Genomic DNA, 12,458 nt, shown 5'->3' with positions numbered 1-12,458 from the left:
GGAAAGCTTCGCAAGGAAATAATGGACTTCAAGCAGCAAGTCAATAAGCTCGAGGAGGAGAATCGTATCCTGAAGGGCATCATCGCCAAGAATATTTCACCAACAACAAAGGAGACATAATCATATGGGTATGGGCACTCCCCTTGGCAACTGCCAATCTTGGGGAGGTGCCCCGGTATCATATCACAACCACATCTCCTATCTTTACCGTTTTTCGTAGTTCGATCCTATTAGTAGTATCTTGATCTAGTAGAATAAAGTTTATGGCATGATCTAGTTTTGAGTTTTGCTTTATGATCCCTCTATGTAATCGAGTCCGTGAGCTATATAATAAAGATTAGTGTTGAGTAAAGGGCTTGATTATTTTGCCATGATCTTGAGTGAAAAAAGAAAGATAAAAGGAATAAAAAGAAACAAAGAGTCCATATTGATCTTATTGAGAGTAATGACTTCACATAGAAAGAGTATGATGATTAAAAGTTGTTGGGAGTTGGCAAACATATCTTTGGTCATCGTTGCAATTAATAGGAAGTAATAAGGAAAGAGAGGTTTCACATATAGATATACTATTATTGACATCTTTTATAATTGTGAGCACTCATTAAAATATGACATGCTAAAGAGTTGATGTTGGACAAGGAAGACAACGTAATGGGTTATGTTTTCTTATATCTAAGATAAAGTATATTGTCATGGATCTTCCAACATGTTGAGCTTGCCTTTCCCCCTCATGCTAACCAAATTCTCAGCACCAAGTAGAGATACTACTTGTGCTTCCAAAAACCCTTAAACCAGTTTTGCCATGAGAGTCCACCATATCTACCTATGGATTGAGTAAGATTCTTCAAGTAAGTTGTCATTGGTGCAAAGCAATAAAAATTGCTCTCTAAATATGTATGATTGATTGGTGTGGGAGAAATAAGCTTTATACGATCTTGTGATGTGGAAGAAATAAAAGTGACGGACTGCATAATAAAGGTTCATATCACAAGGGGCAGTATAAAGTGACGTTCTTTCGCATTAAGATTTTGTGCATCCAACCATAAAAGCGCATGGCAACCTCTGCTTCCCTCTGCGAAGGGCCTATCTTTTATTTATTATCTGCTACCTTATGCAAGAGTCATGGTGATCTTCACCTTTCCTTTTTCATTTTATCCTTTGGCAAGCACAGTATGTTGGAAAGATCCTGATTGATATATCTAATTAGATGTAGGGGGCATGAGTTATTATTGTTGACATTATCCTTGAGGTAAAAGGTTGGGAGGCGAAACTATAAGCCCCTATCTTTCTCTGTGTCCGATTAAAACTCCGTAAACACAAGTATCGCGTGAGTGTTAGCAATTATGAAGGACTAAATGATAGTTCAGTATGTGGACTTGCTATTAAGCTCTGACATAGACTCTTTCTGATGTTATGATAAATTGCAATTGCTTCAATGACTGAGATTATAGTTTGTTGGTTCTCAATAAAGTTTATGATTTGCACTCTGCATTGTGAATGGATTATTACTTGAACATAAGTAATCGTATGATAATGTCTATATATGTTGTTGTTATGAGAATAATCATGATGCCTTCATGTCCGTATTTTATTTTTATCGACGCCTCTACCTCTAAACATGGGGACATATTTATCGTTATCGGCTTTCGCTTGAGGACAAGCGAGGTCTAAGCCTGGGGGAGTTGATACGTCCATTTTGCATCATGCTTTTATATCTATATTTATTGCATTATGGGCTGTTGTTACACGTTATGTCACAATACTTATGCCTATTCTCTCTAATTTTACAAGGTTTACATAAGGAGGGAGAATGCTGGCAGCTGGAATTCTGGGCTGGAAAAGGAGCAAATATTAGAGACCTATTCTGCACAACTCCAAAAGTTCTGAAACTCCACGGAACATCTTATAAAAATAATGAAAAATCCTTGCCAAAGATGAAGACCAGGGGGCCCACACCCTGTCCACGAGGGTGGGGGCGCCCCCCCCCCTCCTAGGGCGCGCCCCCTACTTCGTGGGCCCCCTGGCGGCTCTCCGCTGCCCATCTTCTGCTATATGAGGTCTTTCGTCGAGAAAAAAAGAAGAAGCAACCTTTCGGGATGAAACTCCGCCGCCACGAGGCGGAACCTTGCCGGAACCAATCTAGGGCTCCGGCAGAGCTGTTCTGCCGGGGACACTTCCCTCCGGGAGGGGGAAATCATCGCCATCATCATCACCAACGCTCCTCTCATCGGGAGAGGGCAATCTCCATCAACATCTTCACCAGCACCATCTCCTCTCAAAACCCTAGTTCATCTCTTGTATCCAATTCTTGTCTCCAAGTCCGGGATTGGTACTAGTAGGTCGCTAGTAGTGTTGATTACTCCTTGTAGTTGATGCTAGTTGGTTTATTTGGTGGAAGATCATATGTTCAGATCCTTTATGCATATTAATACCCCTTTGATTATGAACATGAATATGCTTTGTGAGTAGTTACGTTTGTTCCTGAGGACATGGGAGAAGTCTTGCTATTAGTAGTCATGTGAATTTGGTATTCGTTCGATATTTTGATGAGATGTATGTTGTCTAGCCTCTAGTGGTGTTATGTGAACGTCGACTACATAACAGTTCACCATTATTTGGGCCTAGAGGAAGGTATTGGGAAGTAACAAGTAGATGATGGGTTGCTAGAGTGACAGAAGCTTAAACCCTAGTTTATGCGTTGCTTCGTAAGGGGCTGATTTGGATCCATATGTTTCATGCTATGGTTAGGTTTACCTTAATACTTTTGTTGTAGTTGCGGATGCTTGCAATAGAGGTTAATCATAAGTGGGGTGTTTGTTCAAGTAAGAACAGCACCCAAGCACTGGTCCACCCACATATCAAATTATCAAAGTACCGAACGCGAATCATATGAACGTGATGAAAACTAGCTTGATGATATTCCCATGTGTCCTCGGGGGCGCTTTTCCTTTTATAAGAGTTTGTCCAGGCTTGTCCTTTGCTACAAAAAGGATTGGGCCACCTTGCTACACTTTATTTACTTTTGTTACTTGTTGCTCGTTACAAATTATCCTATCACAAAACTATCTGTTACCACTTATTTCAGTTCTTGCAGAGAATACCTTGCTGAAAACCGCTTATCATTTCCTTCTGCTCCTCGTTGGGTTCGACACTCTTACTTATCAAAAGGACTATGATAGATCCCCTATACTTGTGGGTCATCAAAGAAAAACTGTAAGTAAAGAAAGGTAAGAGATAGAACCAGTAGCTTGGTGAGGACAGGGATTTGTTGGACCAGTTCCAGTTGCTGTGACAACTGTACGTCTGGTTAGGGAGGCTAAGATTTAACTCAGAAGACCTCGTCTTCACCTTATTCCCCTTGAGCTAAGGACACTTAGTCCTCGCTCAATCACTCTGGTAAGTCTTCAAGGTAGACTTCCAAATCTTCACAGACTTCGTTCACCGGCAATCCACAATGACCCTTGGATGCTCAGAACGTGACGCCTAACCGGCTGGAGGATTCACAGTCCTCAAGTGTAACAAGTCTTCAGGTCGCGCGGACAGAAAGACTTCAGTGATGCCTAACACTCTTTGATTCTGGGTGTTTTGGGCTTTGTCCTCGCAAGGATCTCTCTCTCAAATGCTTCGGAGGTGGGTTGCTCTCAAACGACAAAAGCCGTGCACTAACTCTGAGCATCCACCAATTTATGGTGTAGGGGGTGGGCTATTTATAGTCAGGAGGCAACCCGACCTGATTTGTCCGAAATGACCCTGGGTCACTAAGGAACTGACATGTGTCCAACGATCAGATTTCAAACACACGCGGCATCTTGACTTGGGCTACAAGTAAAGATGACTCATCCAGCTCTGGATAAGATTTGCTCTCATTGTCTTCGCTCGAAGACATAGGATTTGGTTGAGCATCACTTCAGTCACTCTGACTTTGTTCACTTGGACCCCACTTAACAGTACGGTGGTTCCTATGACTCAATAAATAAGAAAAGGAAACTACGAAACAACTAAGTCTTCGCACTCCATAGTCTTCACTTGAATGTCTTCTCAAGTCATAATCTTCGTTGTGAATATCTTCAAAGAACACCATTGTCTTCCATGTCTTCACACATTTTTAGGGGTCATCTCTGGTAGGAAAACCGAATCAATGAGGGACTACTACCTGTGTTATCCTGCAATTCTCACAAACACATTAGTCCCTCAACCAAGTTTGTCGTCAATACTCCAAAACTAACTAGGGGTGGCACTAGATGCACTTACAGAGTTCGATCCAGGGACTAGCACGGTAAGCACAGAGACTCAAATCCTTCGAGGTTTGGTCGTTACATCCAACCTGCATCGTGTGGAGGATCCTGAGTGAGGTTGGTCTGGTTAAGATGATGCCAGGATTAACTGCGATCAATATGAGTGTTTGGTGAACTCTATGATATGGGTCTACAAGAGATGCTGTATACAACATATGTTTTTTGGTACGTTGCATTAGAGGTTATTTCTGCCATCTCTTCGCTTCCAATTTTCAATCATTCCTATTGGATCTGGGCCATTCCATGGACATGTTTTGCATCGCTGGGGCCAAGCCCATTTAGACGTGCAACCTACCAAACATCCAGGAATTTGTATGGTGGTTGCAGGCCAGATGAGACCTACACACTCATAGTTACCCATGCTCGGCCTCCTCTTCCCTTCTCTCATCGATCTCCTCGACCTCATCCTCCTCGTCCATCTCCTCGACCTCATCCTCCTCGTCCATCATCTCGGCTTCTCTCACTTGGTTGTAAGTCAACGCAATGTCATGGAGCCCAAGTGTGTGTTGCTTGAATCCAATTGGGCATAATTGTTCATTTGCTCACTACAAAAGTAAAGGAAGGTCCGAGCAATCAATATCGAACGATGCATCACAATACTAAGCAAATGCAACCAATAAAATGAAAAGAGGGGGCACCTTTCGAGCATGTTGTCGTCGCAAGTTCAAGCGTCTGAATCCATCCCATACCCGGCCTCGGGCGGTGCAGAGGTTGCATGTGTCGCCCTTTTGGTGGTTGCACCATCAAATCGTGGCCACCAATGGGTCTTCGGTGCTAGCGCAGGCTTCCAAGGGTCCGACAAGGGACAACCTACCCGTTTTGCCAATCATCGTGAAAGGGGACAGCCGACCACGACTAATGTGGTAGCAGCGCAGGGGTGGGCATGAGGGGGCACGGGAATTTTAGGGCTTGTTCGGATTCTCGCCACTCCACGACTCCGCTCCTGGAGCGAGCGGAGCTTCAGTTGAAAACAACGGAGCGGAGAAACATTCTCGTATTTCTCAGAGTGGTGTATTGCCGAACAGGCACTTAGTCAATCGAGCAGCCACATACTAAATTTAAATTTGTGAGAGAGCAATGGGGTCAAGTTTTGGGTTTACGATGTGCTAGTTGGCTCTTTTGACCGGAGAGAGCGAAGGGGTCAAGTTTTGGGTTTAGGGGATGTGCTAGTTGGCTCTTTAGCTCAAATATCACGTTTGCTCTTCAAATTGAAGTTTTAGGGGATCTAGAGAGACTGCTTAATGCAATGCAACACAGTACGTGTCAAAATCTTGCTTTTATACGGGAAATGAGCTGCCATGAATAATTTAATCATTAATCTCAGGTTGAATCAAAAATTTCGGGTAAACACATGTTCTATGTCCATTTTCTCGCATTCCACAAGCCTCAAGGTTGGAGTAATGGCAAAGAAGTGGCAGATAAATCAAGACAGATTTTCAGGTCATTCAGGATTAAATAGAAGATTAAGTGCGACCAACACAGCAAGCTTAATACGATTCAATTCGCTAGAACACCACCCAAACAACACGACAGACTGCTTGCTACCTCGACCGGGATGGAATCGGAAGCAACAACAACCTGAGCTAGTTTTTGGAACTGAAATGAAATTCATCGACCGGTCCTGTATCTCTATTACACCACACGTGAAAGTAAACAGGACCAGGGTCTCTTCTTAGTCAGCATCCATCTCTTCCAACGCCGCCTGCGCTGCTGCCTTGGCCTGCTCCAGAAGATCACTCGGAACCTGTGTGTACATGGCAAGTTAGTAAGGAATTCAGCAAAGCCGACTCTGACTCGGGTGGCTGTGAAATTCCATCCATCCATAAGTGGTCGTTTATTACCTTCTCGTGCTGGCGGTTAGATTCCTCACATACCCAGCTCAGTTCCAGCTCAAAAGATTTGTCTTTCGCTTCGTCGTGTACACCATAAATTCTGCATGTAGAGGAAGGTTACTATTTTGAGTACACCAACCAACATACAGCATTGCAACCACAACTACTGCTTGTAAAAATAGATCATGACACCAAGGATAGCAACATTAAAACAGGTATGAACAAGAGTGCCTCCTTATGACTAAACTACCATGTTTTTTCTTTTGAGAGAATATCCATAACTGTTAAATAGTACTCCCAACTACTGGCCAAGTGGCCATCTTCAGGCGGCAGCAAACATGAGTACATGGCTAAACAAGCTTTCTAAACATTAAGTACAGAATATTTCAGGTGATAAATATGGCAAAAGATATAGGACATACATCTTGGCAACCTCAACGATGCCTTCCCTGCAGGTTAGCTCAGAAAGCTTCAATTTCTCAATCTCCCTGTAGAACAACATTAAGATAGACGCATCAGAATGCAGAACCATCTTTTATGACCAATAGAAATACATAGTAGACATCATCATAAGTATTCTGGGTAGATACATTTGACAGCAGCTGCTAATAATTAAAGGGAGCATTCTTCAACATTTTGAATGGCACAAGTTCTTCATAAAATAAAGCTCTCAATGTGATAATGTATTGGAAACTACATGGATTACTGACTACAAAAGTTACAAGGGGAGAAGTAGATACGGATCAAATTTTGCTAATTTAAAACTCTTTCCCTGAAAACCAAACCTCAGAAAAGACCGATAAAAGGACAAAGAAATAATGGTCAATGTGTTTAAACTACGTAAATGATGCTCGTCCATAATCTAGTCCGTTGGCATTAATGGCCAGTTTTGGGCATTGTGGTTCTGCATTGCGGAAGCTAGTCAATTCAAAGAATTACACTTACCAGTTCTCATAAAATATTACTGTTATAGCTGTAAAGAAGCGGTTATTTATCAAAATGCTAAACTGGGGGCCTGTTAGGTTAGTTTTATGCATATTTTATTTGTTTTACTAAACTTTGCGCCAGGTGTGTGGCAAGACACAACCACTTTTTTGGTAAGCAAATTGTGCATAACAGGTGTGGCAAGTTTTCTCAAAAATTGTATCTGGCGTCATGGCATGTGGGGAGCAGTTTTAAGAAAATGTGGCGTGCCAAAATTTGGAAAAGAAAAAACACAAGCTTATCAGAGTCAAAGTTGCCTAACTCATATATGTAGCAAACTGTGGCAAGGAACAACAAAACACCACCTAAGCTGTGTTCTGGTAGTGGCAAATCTAACTTACTCCCTCCGTTCCTAAATGTTTGTCGTTCTAGATATTTCAACAAGTGACTACATACGGAACAAAATGAGTGAATCTACACTCTAAAATATGTCTATACACATCCGTATGTGGTAGTCCATTTGAATTCTCTAGAAAGACTTATATTTAGGAACGGAGGGAGTATGAAATAAGCATTTTTCACCCATTGAGTATGAAATGGCTAAGCAACTACCAGCACAAACTCTAAATGCGGATGATCATTCAGAATTTGGAACATAAATAGCATCCTTACTCCGCATGTTCTAAATGGGTCTATTTTGAACAATTAAAATGGTTTTTACAGGAATATTAAATTAATGTTTGATGAATGTGCCGCGCTTTAGGAGTTCTAGCAGTTCGCAACAAAACAGAAATTGGGCACTGCATAAATCATTCAATGAGAAACTAATGAACAATTAATTGGCTTACGTTTTTGCAGCTTGTCTTCCTTTACCCAGAGCAGCACCAAAATATTTCTGTAAAAATTCAATCAGTGAGTCATAAATTCCAACTGGATCTAATGCTGTTAAAAGAAACACTGCACATCTTAATCCATGACTCCATGTAAACAAAGTTGTCTGGTCACTGTAAAATGGAAGAACTACCAGGTGTTAGATTGAGAACTCACATAGGAGAGGCCTGAAGGTTCGATCATGTAGAGCTGTGGCCCATCCCTATCATAGCCTCCAAGAATAACTCCACAGCCAAAAGGCCTGAGACAGGAGTTTAAATTGTATCAAACTATCATGTAAAATGTTTAGGGCAACAACCTTCTTGAACAAGAACATGTTGTCTGCCTTACCTGAGCCACCAGTAGAGTGTACACAGATGAACATAGCTAGCAACACGATCAGCTAATTCCTTTACAGGCATGGGTTCTCCGTATACCCTGGTGGATACAACTTAAAGTTACAATTCTATAAAAAGAATTTGGATGGAAATCAAAAGTCTAATAATTCTCACTTTTCATAGTTGGCTGCTTCTGACTTTGCTCTTGAGACTATCTGCCTACCGTCTGCTGCTAACCCAGCCACAGCCTGAAAATGAGAACACGGATTAACTTATATTTACCAAATGGAAGTCGTTACAAGAACAAGAATGGTAATAAAAAATGACATGACAGAGAACACTGCAGGATACATGTCACTCACATATCAACCTTAGGACTTTCAGAGACAGACCACCCTATATGTATAAAAAGGAAGACAAATTACCAAGCCAGAGTTCCGGTGCACGGAATGAAGTCTCCGGTTCGACCCAGCAAGTATCATCTTTGATGTTATCAGCTTCTCCACACCCTACAGACCACCATTTTAAAAGGTTATCACACAAAAAAGCACCACATCTGGGCAAAAGTATATCCAGCAATAATCACTTACAAGGACAATTCCATCTTTGCATTTGATCCCAACGATCGTCCTACAGGGAAATATCCAAATTTCAATATGAAGTTGGGCAGCTAGAAAGGGCCAAGAAAATAGTGGAGAGAAGTATATCAAACCCGCTGTTGTCGACGGCCTTGCCAGCATACTCGACCTGGAAGACACGTCCGTCCGGGGAGAAAGTGGTGACGGACAGATCATACCCAGTTCCTATGCTACTCATTGTTAAGTTGCTTCAACCCCTAGACCGTCTATATAGTCGTCTCCTGGAAAAATAAATAAACAAGAATGATATTTAAGAATAAGCAGTACAAGCTAGCATCATGTACTCCCTCCGATCCATATTACTTGTACTAAAGCAGCGGCAAGTAATATGGATAGGAGGGAGTAACAAGATTGCGGGTATTATTCAGACTGCAAGGCATTTTGACAGGTTGCAAGACACCTGGTGAACATCGTATTGTAAAACAATTTGTACTTAGGACATGGTATCAGAAGGTGCATGTTACAGATTTGCGAATGAAGCTACCTGCCTACGGGGAAACCTGGAATTTGCTTGGTTTATTACACTTGGCACCAAGATGTGATTTCCACGCAACACTAGAGATGCAGGTTTTCACTAACTCCAGGAGCAGACCTAACATCTAGGGGACAAGGGATTCAGTCGAACGCCAAAAGTTTCCACCGTACAGCAAGCAATTTCGCGACAAACTGTGGTAGCATCCGTCCCAGTAAAAACAATATTTAGGTTAGTTGGCCCCCAACAAGAGAAATCGACTAGGGTCCGGAGGGATCTCCAACTCCACGCCAGTCCAGCGGAGCGGAGGGTGACGAAGAAGACCTGCTACGTGGAAGGAGGCCAGAGACGACTCCGGAGATCCGGCGATGCCGTCACGATGGGGAGGGTTCGATCGGATTTTGGATCTCGCCTAAATCAAGTACGGTCGCGACGGCGGCGGCGGGGACAGCGATGCGCCCGGCCGGCCGGAGCGCGAAAAGACGGGGGTATGGATAAGGGAGCGAACGGGGGTGCTTACCGATCCTGGCGGGCGGAGGAGGTCGCGTCGACGGCGGATCGTCTGCTCCGGCTTGTGGCGCAAGAAGGTGGGGAGTGTGGTTTGAGGTAGGCGCAGGGACCGGACGGGCACGAAGCTAGAGTAGTTGTCTTCGCGGAGGCCTTCGTGTCGAACTCGAACCTGGGAAGAGGCAAGCCCGTTCCAGCCTGCATCAAATGGGCCAGGCCCATCCAGCCAGCCTGGGAGAGGCGCTTCTCCCCGCCGGAGCAACTCTTCTTTTTTTCTGAGAATCCCCCGCTGGAGCTCCTATTCAGCGCTGTAGGCGCTGGCTCGCGCGCGACGCGCAGCCGGCCGGCCCAGCAAGCGCGAAGGAAAAAACTCGACGAAATCACTAGTTAAGGAGTACTCGTTGCGAAGATCATTTCAATTCTTTAGGTTGCGACAAGTGGTGCGCTGCATGTGCGCCACTTGTCGTAACCTGAGAGTTTTCCCTTTTTTCGTAGATTCGTTTATTCAAAACGTTTTATCTTTTAAACCGTGCGTTCAAATCTCGAGCCGCTTTCGCCACTGGATTCCTCGCGTCGAGATCTTGAAAACTAGATCCCATGTTGATAAGTTTTGATGAACTTTTTTTTCATGAAAAAAACCGGATGAAAAAAAACCGGACAAAAAAACAGAACCGGAAGTACGGGTTTTTCCCTTTCCGAAAGGGCACGCCCCTGCCTCTGACGAAATCACAACCATGCCTCTCGCGGAAGCAAAACCGTGCCTGTCGCGAAAGAAAAAAACAGAAAACGCGTTTTTTTTCGTTTTCGAGGAGGCACGGCCGTGACTCTCGCGAAAGCACAACCGTGCCTCTCGCGAAAGAGAAAAAACAGAAAACGCGTTTTGTTTTCCCTTTCCAAGAGGCACGGCCGTGACTCTCGCGAAAACACAACCGTGCCTCTCGCGTAAGCAAAACCGTGCCTCTCGCGAAAGGAAAAAAAACAGAAAACGTGTTTTTCCCGTTTTCAAGAGGCACGGCCGTGCCTCTCGCGGAAACAAAACCGTGACTCTCGCGGAAGGAAAAAAAAACGATTTTTTTTGCGCAAAAAAAATTCCAAAAAGTTTTTTTTGGTCGGAAAGCTAGGGAAGACCGGTGGAAGACCAAAATATCGAAAAAAACCAGGAAAAAACCGTTTAGAAAGCCGAAAACGCGTGCGAAAAAATTAAAAAAAGAAATCCGGAGGGAGTGCCCAAAGCGCGATACGTGGCAAATCGCTGAGAGCACGCCAAGTGGCGCTGATCGTTCGAGGCTTCCGAAGGAGCGCTCGTTAATTAATTGCTCTCAAAACTCCAGGTTTATTTAGCTGGATTAGGAAACGAACTCTCGCCGACAATTCGAATGCCACGCACGGTAACCATTTGGACAAGCTCACTTTGTTGTTTATTAGATTATAGGAAATAACACTATTCGACCCTTCTTTTAGTACAAACATTAAACATATAGTAGTATTATATATCAGCTATTAATTATTTGAATAAAGAAAACATAAATTTGAAAAAGCATCACAAAAACCATGAATTGAAAGAAATCAAAATTTTGAAAAAGGTTTGTGCCAATTGAAAAAAGTTCACAAAAATGGAAAAAGTTTATGAATTTGAAAATAGTTCCTCGAACTAAAAAAACTAGAATTTGGAAAAAGTTCATGGAATTTGAAAAAAAATCATCAACTTCAAAAAAATCATCGATTTTTTGACAAAAAGTTCATCGATTTCAAAGAAAGTTCATTGAATTAGGAAAAACGTACACAAATTTAAATAAAGTTCCAATTTGAAAAAAAAAGTTCATTGACATTGAAATAAAGTTCACCAATTTGAGAAAAAGTTCATCAAATTTGAAAAATGTTCATAAATTTTAAAAAAAAGTTCATCAAATTTGAAACAAAAATCAAAGATTTTGAGAAAAAGTTCATTAAATTTGAAGCAAAAATCAATGATTTTGAGAAAAAGTTAATCGAATTTGAAAAAAGTTCATTGATTTGAAAAAAGTTCATCAAATATGAAAAAGGTTCATCAAATTTGAAAAAAAAATCATAAAAATTTGAAAAACTATTCATCAACTTTTAGAGAAAGGTTCATCAGTTTCTCAGAAAAAAGTTCGTTGAACCAGGAAGAAGAAAAAAAGGAAAAAAGGAAAGAAAAAGTAGAAGTCATAAAAGAATGAGAAAGCTGAACAGGATCATACGAGGTTGTGTGGCGGGGTGGTTAGTGCATTGCGCCTCGAAACAGGAGGTCACCTGTTCTACTCACCCCGCACACACTTCTTTTGTGTTTTTGGAAACTGAAAAAACTACAAATTAAAACAGATAAATGGGCCAGCCCAGCTAACATGGTTGCACGCGCCGGTTAGGAAAATTGCCCTTAACCGGCGTCTGCAGCGCCGAATAGGGTTTGCCCTTCTTCCCCAAGTCGTCGAACCAGTGCAACACGCGGGGACTTAAAAAATGCGGCCATGTTTTTTTCCTAAAAAGAAGAGCTGCAACACATGGGGGACTTTTTAAAAAGCGATCATGTTTATACCTAATCATAGATGCAACACTCGGGGGAC

The 12,458-nt window shown here is 42.4% G+C and overlaps 1 protein-coding gene across 1 annotated transcript; it reads right to left on the bottom strand.

Moving 5' to 3' along the window:
* Positions 1-5,714: 5,714 nt before the first annotated feature.
* On the bottom strand, positions 5,715-10,042 carry LOC123122076 (proteasome subunit alpha type-3). Its single transcript, XM_044542214.1, has 11 exons — positions 9,890-10,042; positions 8,972-9,118; positions 8,850-8,889; positions 8,685-8,768; positions 8,434-8,507; positions 8,273-8,359; positions 8,099-8,183; positions 7,900-7,946; positions 6,550-6,615; positions 6,137-6,227; positions 5,715-6,039 (listed from the first exon to the last, which is right to left on the bottom strand). The coding sequence occupies exons 2-11, from the start codon at positions 9,073-9,075 to the stop codon at positions 5,968-5,970; spliced, it is 750 nt and encodes a 249-aa protein (XP_044398149.1). The 5' UTR covers positions 9,076-9,118; positions 9,890-10,042; the 3' UTR covers positions 5,715-5,967.
* Positions 10,043-12,458: the final 2,416 nt, after the last annotated feature.

The sequence above is a fragment of the Triticum aestivum genome, chromosome 5D (genome assembly GCF_018294505.1).
Source record: "Triticum aestivum cultivar Chinese Spring chromosome 5D, IWGSC CS RefSeq v2.1, whole genome shotgun sequence".
NCBI classification, from domain to species: Eukaryota; Viridiplantae; Streptophyta; class Magnoliopsida; order Poales; family Poaceae; genus Triticum; species Triticum aestivum.
This window is presented reverse-complemented; position numbering and strand designations above follow the sequence as displayed.